This window comes from Ambystoma mexicanum, chromosome 4q, assembly GCF_040938575.1.
Source record: "Ambystoma mexicanum isolate Mex_15411 chromosome 4q, UKY_AmexF1_1, whole genome shotgun sequence".
In the NCBI taxonomy this organism is placed as follows: Eukaryota; Metazoa; Chordata; class Amphibia; order Caudata; family Ambystomatidae; genus Ambystoma; species Ambystoma mexicanum.
In genome coordinates this window covers 268,927,681-268,945,470 of record NC_090928.1, presented here as the reverse complement: position 1 = coordinate 268,945,470, position 17,790 = coordinate 268,927,681, and the positions used below count along the sequence as shown (strand labels likewise).

General features: G+C 42.7%; 1 protein-coding gene across 1 annotated transcript in view; it reads left to right on the top strand.

Annotated features, from left to right (window-relative positions):
* LOC138467664 (protein unc-93 homolog A-like) overlaps positions 1-17,790 on the top strand; it is a 322,638-nt gene that overhangs the window by 191,952 nt on the left and 112,896 nt on the right. The window contains exon 6 of the mRNA XM_069607845.1: positions 12,104-12,239. Within this exon, the coding sequence (XP_069463946.1) occupies positions 12,104-12,239 (136 nt within the window). The remainder of the gene's footprint in view (positions 1-12,103; positions 12,240-17,790) is intronic.

Here is a 17,790-nt window from a genome sequence, read left to right as displayed (position 1 = left end):
ACACTGAATCCTTAAATCCAATCAGATTTATGAGATCTCGGTAACAAATATTTGGAGAAGCAATTGTAATCCTTCGGTTAGAGGTTTTACTAATTCTAAAGTGTCATTTTTGTTATATGATGGGTTAGCAAGCCCACCCTTAATACTGGTTAATTGTTAGACACATGCAGCCTGATTTTGATAAGTATGCAAAATGGCACAGATGCAGGGAATAAAACGCAGAAACAAATGTTCCATATGTTATCCTATGTTAATGTCAATACTTAACTAATCCACCCCAGGGAGCAGGATGCAGGTTGTGAATTCCGCTCTGTGCGTTACCATGCAGGTAATTCGCCTGGGTCACCACCCACTTCACAATTTTGATTCGGTCGAAGTGGCTGGGATGCCTGCAGACTCTGCCAACTCTATTGCTTGTGCAAAGGGCAGCCTGAGATCCACAGTAATGATGACAGCTAATCTCCTCTGTACTTACATGGGCTCAGAGCAAGTTAATTGAATGGTTCATTGTTAGGTGAGCAAAGAGAATCCGTCGGAAAGAGCTTGCCCAGTGGAAGCCCTCATGGTCAAGCTCATTTTGACAAATGATCTGCTGGAATTAAAATAAGTTCCTGAATTACCTCTAATTTCAGTCCACTCTAATTGGAACTAGTGATCACATCCGCCATTGATTGCAGAATTTGTATTCTTTATTATTTAGATTATCAACAAGGTTGATTGTACCCACAGCTCTAGATATTTGCCCCAAATAAAATCCAAATCTTCTTCTCTGATATTCTTTCTGCTGTTGCAAGTTTGGATGTTTCACGTACCCAGCCATCTATATGTAATTTCTTGTTGATTTCCATTTCCTGTCTACTACTCCTTTCCTATAGACAGAAAGCCATCTGTGCAATAGTTTTTGGTAATGGTTGCAGCATTAGGGAAGAACAAAAGTGCCAGGGGGCACCGAGAATTAATTACCCCTTACTACTCTAACTCTAGAGATATAAAGAGATCGCGATATTATGGTCACATATACCTAAACACAAACAAACATCACTATCAAAGGCACATATAAGACAAAAGAAGGAAAACACGAATAAACATTCCCCCAGAGAAGATACTTGAAAAAACTTGGAATCTTATAAATGTTTTTAATCATATAAATATTAAAAAGACAAGATAAATTCCTACATCCAGGTCTCAAAAAGGTACCAAAAAACTAAAAAGACATAAAATACACAAAAGAATACATAAATGCGTCAACCAATGACCCTATTTTAGAACAAGATTCATAAGCTATATTGCCAAACTTTGGACATTAGCTGAGGTATAGGTTGTCGACATGTTTCGGCCCACACATAAATTGAACATTTCCTCAAATGTCCATTCAGAAATAAGTGCAATGGCCATCTTCAGGACATATGATTTCTTCACACTTGGTCTTTTATATGATGTGGATGGAACATCGTAGATCTACAAATACAAACGGGGGAATGCCATTACTTCATGTATAACAATTTATACGTTACGTCGTTATTTTCAAGTTTAAACAATTTTACAGAAGAGGTACTCCATAGCTGTAAGCTGATAAGTTTATATCAAATAATAGGCCTCATTCGTTATGCCAGACATTTCATAAGCTCATTTTGTCATGTTAACCTTATTACAAAAAGCTTTGTTGGTGGATCACAGAACATCCCCCCACAGATAAAGAAAGGACACACACTCACAACCACCCTACATAACATTATGTGACATATTGTTTAGATCTCTTACTTGTTTCCTCCAAAAAGAGTGTAATTCATTCGATGATCAAACCTTCATCCAAATATTGCATAAATATTCAAAACACCACCGTTGTAGGCTGAACACCAACTTCACTGGCAAGGATCACCTTGTCCTATAATGCAATAAAGGGGTATGTCTACATCACTGGTTTAATGTCATCTAATTAGACTATATCCTGATTAATAGCCAGTTACCATAGCTCTCGTCTAAAGGTGGAGACAGGGCAATAAGTCTTTAACTGTCTTGTGAGTATTTTATTATTTTGTGATATATTTTTGAAAAAAACCTTGATTAATTCACAAGAGAGAGTGCTTCCGACCTCATAGATACCTAACTGTTAGGTTAAAAACGATTTATCGTGCACAGGGTTACACAGCCATGCAGAATCCGGTATTTAAGCCAAAATATTTCATGGCAATAACTGCCCAAGATGTTATGCTATATTTTATTTAAGGTCACTTTTTTATTTTTTTATTTTGGCGGACACCGTTTTCGAAAAATAAATAATGTTTTGTTATACCTTATTGTAATTAGATTACTCACATACAGGATTGTCGGGAGATTAAAGTGCTTCGTTATGAAGAAGCTGCCCACGCATGAAATGTTCGTGGGTGGATACGTCAGTTCCCAAATGAAAGTGTCCACAGTCTACAAGGCTGTCAGTATCAAAGAAAACAGCGACAAACACCGAAACAAACAAAAAGCTTAGTTAATCGACTATAGAACTCACGGAACACTCCGACCATGGTGCACGAGAAACGAGCTTACCAATGCATTCGCCGTCTTCGTAAATGAGCCGCTCGTCGGGATCACTTCATTCACAAGCGAGACAAACGGAAGCAGCATTTACATAATAATATTTTGAAATAATCTCTATGAATATGAATTCCTTTTCTTCATACCTTTACACAAAATTGAGTCTCTGATCTACTAGACATTCTCTGTACACTGCAATATGATTCCACATACTACTAATTTCTGACCTTTTGCCACAGCTTTCCAGTTCTGATGATTTCAGTGTTTTCTTTTTAAAGATTGTTTTAAAAAAACAAACCTATTATTCAAATTTTAGTTTCAGAGTATCATTCACAATCTTATCGATTCTTCCTGAGTTTGAAAATTTCTATATATATAAAACGCTTAGGTATGTTTCCATATTCAGCTGATGCAATTTATTAGTGGTAGGTTTCCCTTTGCTACCCAAATGGCAAAATGCACCTCTGTGTGCCCTTTCAATTCAACAACAGCTATCATTTTAACAAACAGAATGAGCACAGTTCTACGCCATCAGCATCACCTTCCACAATCACAAAAATTTTGAATAATTTCAAGTTACTTCTTTCCACCCCACTTCTCTTCACACAGGGCACAGCATTTCCAGTGTCAATGAACAGTTAATTACCGGCTCAACATTTGAGTCTCTTCAGAGCAAAACTCTGTAGGACGAATTCCTCCTCACGAGCTAAAACTGAAAGAAGGTGCTGTAATTATACTACTATGCAATCTTATGCCATCACAGGAACTCTGCAATGGAACATGGTTGACAATTACGCTTCTACAAAGACACATCTTAGAGGCCCATCTACTCGATGGAACTTACATAGTGTTGTTAAACTGCGCATATCTCTCATTCCATCTGATGCAAATATGCCTTTCAAATTCAACAGAAGACAGTTACCTATACCCTTAGCCTTTTCAATGACCATTAATAAGTCACAGGCACCTATGCCCCCTTCCTGGAAGTGATCAGTGGTGACCATTAATACGTCATAGAGACCTATGCCCCTTTCCGGGAAGCAATCAGTGGTAATTCCGATATTTAAGAAGGGGGACAGACCTAACCTTATGAATTACTGACCGATGTTGAACTTTAAGATATACTAGAACGGCATTTGCTACACCGGGAACAGATAGTTTTTTAAAAAGCCCTTGTGCGTAATGGTTAATGGTTTTATTCAAATAATTAGGAAAGTATATTAGAAAACAATAGATTTGGCATCTAATCTTTTATTCTCTTTTACCAATCTCATTGTACCTTGAGTATTGGTAACTTGTGAATGCTGAGGTTTTTGGTCCTTGTATGAACCTGGTGTTTGCTATTTTATCCCAAATCAGTGATCAGAAGACCCTCTTAAAATATACGTAAATACTTTATTTTACAAAGCGTGCTGGAATTAACAGATAATTTACTGACATGGATAAGCACTTCCCCAGTAAATAAATACATTCAGTGCCATTTAAAATGCATTTTGTGCAGTGAGACGAGGGCAGAATGTAAAGCTCACTGATAGTGAAATTTGAAACCACTTGAGAAATCTACAACACACTGATAGTGAAATTTAGAAACACTTGAACTACTTCATACTAATGACTTTAATTTGCAATTTTCAAATAATGGGTGCACTTTGCCAAATGTCTTTAATTTTCAAAATTCAGAAAATAGGTGGACTTTGCCGACATGTATTTCGACCTTCAAGATCAAGGTCCTCATCAGGGCAAATAATTCACACTACAAACTTTCAAGTGGCGACCATTAATCTTCAGGAAGTCTTTCAAATGTCGAAATCTCAATCAAAATAGCTTTGCGCCCATACGTCAGGTGGCGGGAACTGTAAGTCCCCATTCCGTGGGTACTCCACAGGAATGGGGACACAGAAGCACCGGCACCATTGCCAACGGTGCCGGTGCTTCTGTGGAAATCATGCCTGCAGGGGTCGGTGCTCCCGGCATATCTGCCGGGAGCACCGCCCCCTTCAGGCATACTTGTAGTCTGGCGGTCTGGAAAGGGTGCCCGTACATTGCTACCGGCACCCTTATTTCAGGACCGCCAGATTTGTAATGAGGCCCATTGTGTTGTGCATCTGCAAGATTTTCTCCGTGGTGTCAATTAATTTGCTGCTCAAGTGTTTTCGGATCTGCTATGCACTCAAATGTGTCGATGTGTCTGATGAGCAAATATCCTGGAGGCTGAGTAGACTGATATGTCGTATCATTGAAATTGTTTGGGCTTGTTTGATCACTACGAATTTGATTAAGTTAATTTTGGATTTGCACTTCAACAATCCATCTGTGTGGTGATAAAATTCAAGTATTGTTCTGAAAATAAAGGGAGTCCAAGATATCAAATATCTTCTATTGTAGTAATTAAAGATATATTTCAATATTGTAAATTTGAGGAGTGATGGTCACCATAAGGATACTATGGGCCTCGTTGTCTGAGATAGTAGTGGTTCTGCTGGTGTTGTGTCTATTTTGGGGTTGGAACCTGCGGCCTTGCTTTTACAGTTGCTTTTTCCTGGGCTTCTCCCACTTTGTCTTTCTCTTGGGAGTGATGTTAATCTGGTATCTAGATGTAGGAATTTGAACTCTTCTAATCAAAATCATCCAAGCAGGTCTTTATCACAGGTCAGAGAATATCACTTCTAAACTCAATGGTTGTTCTACATTATTTGTGCAGCCTATATAGCTCTACATGTATTTATTTTATTTAATTAGCATTTTTAAAGCGCTCACACAGCCCGCGGGCATCGAGGCGCTGTTACAGGAATTGTTTTTTTGCATAATTGTTTTTTTTCTTCTTAGTTGCGTGTTTAAAACACGCTTAAATACCAAGAGGTTTCTAAGCGCGGACCCAGGGATGGAACCTGTGTGGCTTCGTGTCGTCTTGCTTCCAAGGCCAACACGTTGCCGCTGACCTATCCTCCCGGGACATGCTTCTTCATAGTGCCCAGCATTGAAGCCCTTGGAGAAAATGCAAGTGTGTTGAACTTCATCATCTAGTCTTTCTCTCTGAATCCTCCTCTGCTTACATAACATCATCCTGGAAGCCCTGTGGGTTATCTTCCAGTCTGGAGAGGCCCTTTTTAATCTCTTGTCCTTTGGTAGAATTAACCCTTTATGATCCGGCCTTTCGATGTGAGGATAATAAGATAAAGAGGCATGTTGGGTCTGATTAAAACTTGCTAATGGGCATTGCGATTTGCATCTCGTGCCACAGCCTTGAGAGAAGGGAGATGCACAAAGAAATTAATGTGTTGGCAGTGGCTTGCCGAGATGCAAGGAATCACAAAAGGGCAAATTGCAAATTGTGTGTTGCAAAAGATTCCAAAAGTCAATGGGCCTCATTCCGAGTACGGCGCTAACCAATGGCGCTATTAACGCCTTGGTTGACGCCGTACCCGGACCGGCAGCGCCTTGGTGGTTGGCGGAATTACCGCCCCATTCCAAGGTTGGCGGGGCGGTAATTCCCCAATCCCCATTTACCCTTCCCCATTCCCATTCTTGCCCCATAGGGCATAATGGGAGTGGGGAAGGCGTCAATTACGCCACCGTAAATTACGGTGGCGTAATTAACATCAAGGTCCCTTAGCGCCATGGTATTTAACGCCTGCTAAAAGCAGGTGTTAAAAGCACCATGGCGCTAAGGGAACTCGGAGTATGGCGGTAAGGGATTACCGCCACCGCTCTCGTTAGCGGTGGCCGCTATCCCTTACCGCCATACTCGGAATGAGGCCCAATGACAAAATACATTAGGTCATTTTCTTAAAGCATTTTTATGAACAAACACAACCTCTTTTATTTCAACTTAGTGTGCTCAGGGGTTGGTCCCCACTTGAACGGTGGGAATGCAATGTTATCCAGGTTACACAAGTCCACTCAGACATTGTTTAAATCCGATGTGCATGCCTGCTGCACTATAACTTGTAATAGGGAATCATAAATTAGACTTTACTAGGCCCATCTTGCTCAGTCTTCATTGCATCCCTTTGTAAGCTCGTATTTGCCCTGAACTATGTTGCTTGCTACTGTACAATCTCTTGCTACTGGTTGCTAATCCTCAGGAGAAACGACAATGATCAGTAGTCGGGGTGTATGTTGCCCGGGAATGCCATCAAGTAAATCAAAACAAGCATTCGCAAAGCCATTCCTTTTTACTTTAGAAAATGCATGGAAAAGTGGGTCTGTATTTACAAAATTTGAATAACAGCATCAGTAAGCCAATGGCAGAGGCTGTTCATTTCATATCCTGTTGGGCCACCAATGCCTGCAAGGTTTGAGTGAGGAGAGGCCACAATGTCGAAACGCTGGCATATATGCATCGGTGGCAGAATGCCATCTTCCTCTCGTCACATTTGTGGCTACTTCACATCTCACGTTTGCCGATTAAACCTATGAGCCAAAACCAAACGCTTTTAGCCTTTGATCCTAAGCTACAGCATAGAAAGCAAGCGCTCTGGATCACACTGGCATGGGAATGGTCCAAGTACTGATGTAGCCCCACGCCAAATGCTCCAACTGCACTTCCGCTTTCCCGTTCATAGATGTTCAAAAAGAGACTAAAGACATTCTTGCTCAGACTCTGCGCCCCACTACCATTGTTGTATAGATGGGCGTAGGACATGGGGGGCGACAGGGGGTCAAATCCCCCCCACAATTTTAAGTGGGGGGGTGTAATGTCATTTATCTCCCCCAGAATATGTGTTTGGTGTGTCGTGCAGGGATCTGTTTTTGAAGTGGGGGGAGGGGCTGCTTACTATGTAAGCTGCCCTCTCTCCCCCTGCCCCCAAAGCATGGGGGCAATATCCCAGGGGCAGATGGGTGATCATCTGCCCCCAGGGAAGGGGGGCAAACAAAAAAAAAGATTTTTTTTTCAAACGTGGTTTTGGGTGGGGTGGTTGTGGGTGGGACCACTAGTCACCAGGGATTTTTGCAATGGGGGTGGCCCTCTCCCCCCACCCTAAGTGGATGGGGGGCACCTTATGTAGCCCTCCCTGGGGGCAGATTTCTGCCCTTAGGAAGGGGTACGTGAGATGCCCTCCATCCATTTGGGGTGGGGGGAGAGGCCACTGCAAATATTATATATATATATATATATATATATATATATATATATATATATATATATATATATATATATATATATATATATATATATATATATATATATATATATATATATAATAACTTGTTTTGGGTGGGGGTGGAGGGCCCACTAGACCACTAGGATGTTTTGTGTTTGTAAGGGTGGATGGCTCTTGTAGTATCTTGTGTTGGGATGTAGCTGCTCTGCATCAAGTGCACTGATGCAGGCAGTAGAATGTATGAGGTAAGCATGGAATCCTGCTGGTTCAGGATTCCATGAATGTCAGTTTAGCATTCAGGATGGGAGATTGCATGAAGTAAGATGTATACCTTATAGCTCCTACTCCCTCTTCATAACTGTACCCTGAAACTAATAAAGCCTACTTCCATTTGTACCTGCCTGCCTCATGACTGGTCCCTGCCTACATTAAAGAACCCCATTATGCTACACCACTCTCTCCCCACCCTAAGTGGATGGAGGCACCTTATGTAGCCTTCCGTGGGGGCAGATTTCTGCCCCTAGGAAGGGGTACATGAGATGCCCCCATCTATTTGGGGTGGGGGGAGGCCACTGCAAATATTGGCAGAGCCACCTCCCCAAGCCTGGGGCAGTACGTTCCCCCCCCCACCCCCCAGGGGCAGATGGCCACACACATGTGCCCATCTGCCCCTAGGAAACGGGCAAAACAAAAACAAAACAAAATATAACTTGTTTTGGGTGGGTGTGGGGGGCCACTGAACCACCACAGATGTTTTGAGTGGAAAGGGGGGTGGCCCTCTCCCCCCATCCCAAATGGATGGGGGCATCTCATGTAGCCCTTCCTGGGGGCAGATTGCTAGCACAATCTGCCCCTACAAAAGAAGCAAAACAAAAACACAAATAAAAAAATGATAACTTGTTATGAGTGGGTGTGGGGGGTCACTAAACCCCCATGGATGTTTTTAGTGGAAAGGGGGTGCCCACGGGTGTCTTCTTTTCGGAAATGCATGGGGTTCTCTATTTTCCTTGGAGGCTTCGACATCATAGTCCCAAATATGTAGGTTGTCCACATGAGCAAAATCTGCTTTGCCGAAAGGCTTGGGGTTATCAGTGGGTTAGCCTTTTCCCTTGGCGCTGAGGTAGGTGCATCCACACATGTGAGGTACCGTTTTCATTGGGACACCTGTGGGAACGCGGGAAGGTGGGACATCTGTTGTTGGCGGTGTGTTTCGGTGGGTGGGCAGAGGGAAATGTCTCTGAAATTTGGTGGAAAAAAACACAATTTTCAGACATTTCACTCTGGCCACCCACTGAACCACACCGCCAACAACACATGTCCTACCATCCTGCGTTCCCACAGGTGTCCCGACGAAAAAAGTAACTCACATGTGTGGGTGCACCTACCTGGGTGCAAAGGGAAAATGCTAACCCACTGGTAACCCCAAGCCTTTCGGCAGAGCAGATTTTGCTCATGTGGACAACATACAGATTTGTGCCTAGGGTGTCGAAGTCACCAAGGAAAACAGGGAACCCCATGCATTTCCAAAAAGAGGACACCGGTGGAAATCCACAGAGGTTTGACTTGTGCAAATCGCCCCAGAATATATTACCCACAATCCCCGGCAATACATTTAACATGACCCCAGATAAATGGCAGCTCAGAATGAGTGAGCATGGCATGTCGCGGTAAGAGGGTGTCCTCTGCTTCTTGAGTGCGTTGGCAAATTCCCTTAATTGCCATCTCGCATTAAGCAGGTGCTTAAACCCATCGGTGTGGATTGTGCAATAATAAGTCGACAGAGGTATTTCAAATGGCCAATTTCACTCTTTGGGTGAGATTGTCAAAGTGGGAGATCTTGCCCAGCATGTGCCACTTTCTCTGCGGAGTGAATTGTGCCCACCCTGAGGAAGAAGTGTGAAAAACCCACAAGGGCACTGTGCCCTGCTCTTTCTGTGTGTGTCTTCCCCACAGGGCGACAGATGCCGACTCAGACATGGGTAAGTCTCAGGTGGCAAGCCTGTACCCTAGTTGATGTGGCAAAGGATTCCAGACTTCTGAGGCTGATAACATTAGTAGCATTGAGTTACATGCCACCTGACAGGTATGTGTGATAAAGTTGCAAAGCAGAGCTGTTAGTGGGCTAAAGCAGGAGGCAATGTCTGCCCACCCTCAAAGGGTATGTACAACCAAAAGTAATAGGCCCCTCGCCCCATCATGGCTGTAGGGGCCAGGCTCCAAACCAGGGCAAGAATGCCCTCCAATCATCCATGGCCACGAGTAGGGTACCTCTCGTGCTCCAGGAACCCTGTTGAGCAACCTCTGTGCTTTCCAGGTGATACTAACATTATTTAAAGCCAGATGTCTAAAAGGTAATTGCTTAATTGCAGCTGGAAATTAGCTCCTGGCGTGATCAAAATGCCTTAACCAAGTGTGACATCATCCCCTTCATTTATAAGCAATATGTGTGTTCTCGCGTTTCTTCAACCACTGAATTACTGTTAGAAACAAAGGCAAGAGTTGTCTCTTGTGTAGGCATTAGGAAGGCAGTTGCCAGCCTCTGGCATAATATGCCCATGTTCTTCCAATATTGGCTAGCTGTTGCCCTCTTATGGCCAGGTAGAACCATCATGGCAGTGACTGGCAAATGCCTTTCCGCTGCAGACAGAAAAGCAGAAATAAGAGGCCAATCCAAGATACGGAACAAATAGACGTTAAGAAAGACTGCAGCTGCCATTGCTGTGTTAGGGAGAAGATGTTGAGTGGTCAAGCAAGGAGGTATGTATTAAGCAAGCAAGCAGTGAGACAAGGGAGAGGCAAAGAAAGGCCAGAGGGGCTCTTTGAATAATGTAACAGGGCAGAGGACCCATGCTCTGCCGTCCTAGTAACATATGAGAGAATCAAATAGATCAGGCTTTGCAGCAAATGTTAAACGAGAAAGGAACAGAGTCCAGCTCTGCATTCAGACTAACAAAGGCAAAGAAAGGCTAGGCTCTGAAGCCAGCATGAGATGGAATAAGAGGGACCAGACTCATCGTGAGAGGGTGGCCAGATGGGCAGCCCGCTATGTGGGCTGCACCTCTAGCGCCCCTAGGTCCACATAAACCCCACCTACTAGCCATCCTTCGGGTCCGACACATCTAACTGTGGACATCGGAGTGCTTATAATGGGGTGGGCTTGCGATCGCTCATCCTCCTTGTTTGCTGTACCCCCCCTCCTCGGAGGACAGTCAAAGCAGCAACATCACACACCTGGTCCCTCTACTCCCATAACAGGGCTTACTCAGAGGTACAAACAAGATGTCCTCTTTCTTTGAAACCCCCATCCTTCCATTCCAAGAGATACACACGTCTCCTTGCCCCACAAAAAATAAGTAGCAACTTGCAGTTGGTAGAAAAGGCTGCAACTCCTTTATTTGGCAGGAGTCCACTTACAGGTGATCTGCCTCTTAACGAGCTGGCGTCCTAGCTGTGGCCCACTGGAAGTAATTGTTATTTCCTCTCTCTTACCATGAGCTCATTGTCAGATGATAAATCCAGAAATGCAACATAGAAAAACATGTTCTTTGCTGCTGCATCCTTTAATTTTCTTCTGTTTTCATTTCTTCTTTTCACTTGTTTTATACAGAGATATTTTTAATTTATTACGTACTGCTATTTTAATTCTCATTTTGTGAAAAGTTGAGTTCTTTGATTAAAACAAAATAAATAAAGCAAAGTCCCCAAGATGTCCCCTGTCCCCCCCAGATTGTATGTGTCTCCTACGCCTTATCCTCTGTATCATTCTTAATGCATATTTTAGTAAGTTGGATTTCATGATGTTTTTGTCAAACCATTGCACGTGTTATTTATAATTGTGAAGAGTAATGATGCTTTGTATGGCACAGGGCAGCATCTTCAGAGCTAGGTGTGTGCTTCCCACATATTTCAGATAATAAAATAATAGCAATGCTGTCACCAGTCACAGAGCCTAACAAACAGACGAACAACTTGTAAGGCGGCAGAGAAAAATGTTGTCATGTTACTATAACAATTACTTCCCTGGTACTTGGATCACACAGAAGTGGTGTGGATATTACTTTGCATAGAATAAGAGCAGATGTTATGTAGAAGCTCACACCCCTTTTCTGATCCAAAAAAATCTGCCATGGTGCATATTTGTTCATGTATGGACACACTGGAGAGAAAGTCGATTCTCGGTCAATGTTTGTGAAAAACAAAGACTATTAACAAACGGACTGCGATGTGTGACATAGTGAAACGAGTGTTTTTAAAATGATAAGTCCTTGCTTTTATTTTGACTAATACAAATCAAAGCAGTTTTAAAAATGAGCCAAGTTTGATCTTTTTTGTTTAAATTAAAATACAATACTTTCCAAATCATTAAGTCTTTACGTACCACATTTACATTTTAGTTGAAATCATTCACGCACTCTTTCATTTAAAATCCACTGGGTTATGATCACTGCATTTCTTTCCCCTTGTTTTAGTCTTTCGTGACCTGCCCCCTGGGGATACAGTATGTGGGGTATGTCATGATCTGCTTTGCGGCAACCAACTCCCTGTGCTCCATGATGTTTGGAAAACTCTCCCAGTACACCGGCAGAATTGCCCTCTTTGCCTTAGGTAAGTCATTTTACTTGGCTCCTTGTCGATAGAATGCAGAAGCATGCAGTAGTGGCTACTGGCATTTTGTATTCAAGGGGTGGGTGTTTCCCACAAGCTGCAAGAGCAACCATGTGTAGTTAGGGAGCTCCCACGCGCCAAAGGGTGCTCATTGGGGTTCTACCTCCATGACATTTATTTGCACACCTTTTGTGAAACAAGCATTGGCGATGTCAGCAGTTTGGGCTTTTGTCTCACAGGCACTTGCCTGGCACAGCCGTAGTGGTATTAAGTAGCCATTGATGGTAGCAGTTGCAAAACGATGCGAGTACCCAGTCATTTAATAGTAGTGCCTGGCAAATGCCTAACACTAATACACAAGCCAAAACTGTGGGCTTTGCCAATGCTTGTTTCACAAAGGTGTGCAAATAAATGCACACAGTGCTTATTAATCGAGTGGCAGTAGTGGTTTTACAACTCCAACTAAGCCATTAACTCTCAAAAGAAGACTTTGAAAAACACTGGCAGGCATTTGGAGAACAAAGTTTGATGGTCAGGCTTCATTAATGAGGGAGGTGCATGATTCGGAAAAGTGTGCAGCTCATCGTATTCGCAAATGTGACCAGTTAATTTCTCTGGGGCCATGCGCCAGCTAAATGAATGGCTGCCTGACCCTCGCATAGACGTATTTACAAGAAGGCTAACTAGACCCAGCCTTATGGCAGCAGAGTGCCAGAGGAGCAGATTTTTATTGCAGCTTATTTTCAATTTACTGGTTATCGTTTTTAAATATAGAGCCAATTTTGTTGAGTCTGGCTGATCCACAACAATGCTAGTCAGTTTGAGTTGTTAACAGTCATTCTCCTCTGACAGATTAAGTCTTTGATGGCCAAACCTGTATGGATGCTTGATATTTGAAAGGCTTTATTGTTAGGGTGACTTTTTGTTTAAAGAAAGAAAATGGAAACATACCAAACACAGCGTGCTTTAGGCATTCAGTGATATTGACATGCAACTCCCACAGACACATATGACAGATATAAAGCTCTTTGGTCATTCCTATCTTCCCGAAATGCTCATTAATATGCAAAACAGCCAAAACCTCATTGGTTTTATTGGTGCCACTTCACATTATCTCTGGAATGCTTTCTAATCAATAAACACATGCACTGTGTTAAGCAATCACTTGTATCCTCAAATACATGATATGCATTTTTTAAACCGTTTACAAAAATTAGGGTTTTCCCTTCAGAAACATAAAGGTTAAAAATGATGCAACAGAGTTCCCACATGTAGCTCTAAAATGAGGTTCAGAAGCAAGCACTCATTTCCTTTCCCAGCCTCACATGTCAGAGGTCTGTGGTCGGCTTAAAGGTGCAAGCATGAAATAGATCATAGAGAAGTTAAAATGGCAAAACTAAATCTGAATGTCCATGTGAAAGGATACTCAAAGCCTTAGAAGGGTGAGAACAAAAACTGGGTGCCAAAGGTACACACTGTTTCACAGCTGGAAAGGTGTCGCGTAAAGATATCCATTCAGCCATCTTTACAGAAGCTGCTCAGTGCTAAGCAGGCAAATGGCATCCCTGCTGGGTTTATCATGTGTATTTTTGATGATATTCTGCTGCACGCTCTGTCCTACCAGGAGAACCAACTGCAAAGTATGTCACACAATGCATAACTGTGATGCTTACAAGTAATCTTTACTTTAATTACATTTTAAATACAAGGTAGAACTTTACTGTGAAACAGCACTTCAAACGACTGCAGGACATCTATATCTATACCCACACATCTCAAAATGTTCCCTATGTATTGCACAGTCTAATCACTTCTATGGAGTTAACAAACATTTTTAATCACCTTAAATGCTAGGCGGCAAGACCCATAGCCTAAACCACACACACAAAGGTAATATTGTGCGGGAACGGCCGAACCATTGCTCAATTTTACCCTTGGAAGGTTGGGTATTTTGGAAAATTGACCAAACAGCGATGACGTAAACACTATGCACTGCCTCATTTAATATGAAAGTTACCTGCGTTGTGAAGCTACGAAGAATGCTATTGCTACCCACACTTCAATGTTCTGGGTCGCCCTTATCCATTATTCCATTGTGGGAATGCACAGGCTAAGGTTCCAAGAACCTTCTACAACAGTCTTTTCTCTACTAAGGTGTTTATGCGCAGGCAGAGTTTACAAATTTCACTTGTGATTTTGCCATATTTTAATGACGTTCCAGCCCAATGTATTGGAGACACATCGGCTGCAGTAGGTAACTTGCCTTATTTCCATTTTGCCTCTTGCTAACACCAGAGCTGTAACCATGAGAAGGGGTGAGTTATTTTTATTCCTCATTTTTATAAGATGTGCCTGTACCACTTGCATATATTTTATATGTAAACTTTACCATTTGACAAGACCGGATGTTGACATTTAGTTATGTTGCATTAATATTACAGGCCAGTCTAAGTGCTTCTCAGAGTGACAACAGGCAATTTGTAATAGAAACCAGATATTAGCATTGAAACCAAAATTCCTCATTCCAACCTTCTCTCACTTCTCTCTAGTTGGCAGACAGCTTATGTTCTTAGCACTTCCTCTGAAAGATTGTTTTCTGACTTAACCGAAAGTAGACAATTAGCTGTAACAATTACCTCTAGTGCGCTGAACTGTAGAACACACTGTCTTCTCCAAATCTTGGGCAGCAGAGATGTGAAAACACTATTTCATCTGACATAGAAGATGACAGGCTTCAATTAATAGAGAGGAAGAAATAACTTTCTAATCCATGCAACCTTAAAAACATCCTTATAAAGTTATGGAGCCAAAATGGGGACAAAATGGGTTGAAGGGGTGTAGTTTGGACAACGCAGACAGAGTTTGTTGAAGGGGCAGAATTTGGTGATGGTGCAGAGTCCGGCAGAGGTGGCATAAAGTTGGGGTGGTGGTTGCACTTATTGGGGCCTAGGGCAGCAGAAAGCCTAAATACGCCACTGCCGTAGTGTCCTGCAGTTGCAAGTCTGCAACCTGTTAATCTTTAACAAAAGAAAAACACAGCAAAATGCTAGATCGGATGGCTTTATCTGCCAGCAGATAATCCATTTTGAGAATATCTCAACCCCACAAACCCGGTGTAACCTAAACCATCACCCCTAAGAGAACCGCGTTTCTCAGCTATTTTGTATATCTCCGACAATAAAAGAAATGTAAATGGTCAATTTCATTCAAATCAGACACGCTGCAGCCCCCTCTCCGCAACCCCCCTTTTCACATTCACAGTAGAATCCTAATGGATTCTCGACTGAGGCGCCCATTTAAATTCTAATATAATCATTTAATCATCAAGTTGCCATTAAACTCTGAGGACCGACTTAAAAATCAGTCCTATTTCACAGTTACTGTGTGAGCGAGCGGTAGGAGTGGCTGCGGCGGCAAGAAAGTTAGGCCCCCTCGTCTTATGGGAGGAGAGTGATCTCCTTATAGATGAATCCCATCAAGGCCCTGGCAATTTCCTTTTGCGTTGCATGCTTTTGAACGTAGCTGCAAGTCGGTTCTGTGACGCTGTCAGACATTTTGAAAGCACATAACAGGCTGACTGCAAGCAGTGGTGTTAGCACAGTTGTTGCATGCTCGCTGTCTGTTTATGCAGTGGTTGTGAGGGGAGGAGGGAGCCTGCCAGCTCGGCAGTCCCACCACAGTGGCCTTGGACACACCCACCATCCTTTCCCTGAGCACCCAAAGAGAGCAGCTCAATGTTTGCATGCAGCAAGACAGTGAATGCAGCTGTCACCGTGAAACAAGGAATGTTTGGAACTCACTGCTGCAGGTCAGTTACTAAAGAAAACGAAATGGTTAAAACAAACATCTTTGGAGATGTTAACATGTTACAATTTGGAAACGTGTTTTAACAAATACATATTCCTTTTGGAAAAGTAAAATATTTTCAAAATATGAGCAAATGTTTTTATAACACGTAATGAAAAATGAACAACATTAATTCCTGTTTGGACTGTTTGGACCAGGAGGACCAGGGCTCAAGTCGAGGATACAAGCAGGGGGACGGAGTCCACCCACTTTATTCAGAGGGTGGACTCAGTACCCCCAGCAAAAAGAGAAACATTGATGTCCTCTTTGAATTTATGAATTAAAGCCAACCTCGGGGATCAAACTGCAGTCATTAGGTTTGTAGGCCGTACACTCCACCACTGCACTATATAACCTGATGAAAGTTAACAAACAACTAAAGGTGAAATATCACGTTTGTATTGGTTCTTGGAGTTTAAAAAATGCACACCTTATAACTTTTCCCAAAAAACTATTAGAAGAAAATTGATTTTATGAATGCCATTCGTCCTGTTCAATTTGGGTGGTTATGCAAAGCCAATTTAATGAAATGTGTATATTTCACCTTCATATGCTAATTTCTGGTGACGTCACATCCCATTGCGTTTGTTGATGAGTCCCCCCACTTAAAATGTTAGGACTTGACCACTGAGGAGGACCCAGCACCCAACCCCCTACTCAGACAGCAGGTAAGCATGCACCAACATGTGTTACTCCCTCTGTCCCCACAGGACATCCCCACCCCCTCTGGTCCCCCCTGTGATGTTCCCTTGTGCCCTCACCATTCTCGCACACAGGTGTTGCCTGTTTTGCTTGATTCTTCTGCCTTGCTGACCCCGCTCCAGCCTACTTCTTCAGGAGTCTGTTTTGATACATTCTGGTTTCACCATCACCGTCTTGTGGCCAATGCTGGATATGACTTTTATGGACTTCATTCATTCACGGTGCGTCACCCTTTCTCAACTCTCATGCTGGATTTCCCTTGCATCTTGTACTCATGGTGGCCCTGAATCATGCTGTTCCCATCTTCATCTTGTATCCTGGCTTGCAACATTATGTGTTACTACTGACTTCTGCATTTGTATTCACTCTCCCCACTTGTTTCTCCACTCTTTTGACTACTAACTCTCTGTTCTCTCATCCTTTCCCTATCTCCTCCCCTTACTTTCTTCTATGCACTTACTCTATCAGAATTGTCCCTGGACCTAGTATGATAGCAACCTCGTCTGTCGCCTCCCCCCTCCCCTTACTGTTTTTTTCCTCCCCACCCCCCCCCCCCCCCTCCAGCACTATCTGAAATGTCGTCAGGCCTAGTATGATAGTCGCTTGTTTTGTTCCTCCCCTACCTTTCTGCACCCCTCTCCTTCACCTCTTGTTTTTCTCCGGCTCTACCAGAAATGTCGTCAGGCCTAGTACAGTACTCACCTGTATGTTTCCATTTCCTTCCCACTCTACCCCTCCCTTCCTTATCTATGTCTTAGCTCTTGCACTATTTGAAATGTTGTCAGGCCGAGTACAATAGTTAATTTCACATCCTTACTGTTCATGGCCTGTAAGAACGTCATTGTATTTTCCCTTGTTCCCACCCTTGCCTTGAAGCGCTTTGAAGCACATTGTGTATAGGCGCTATATAAATAAACTATCATATCATATCATACATTTCAAAACAAATTACTTGGTTTTGATGAATCATGGATTTTTCTCACAAGCTAACAATGAAGTGCAT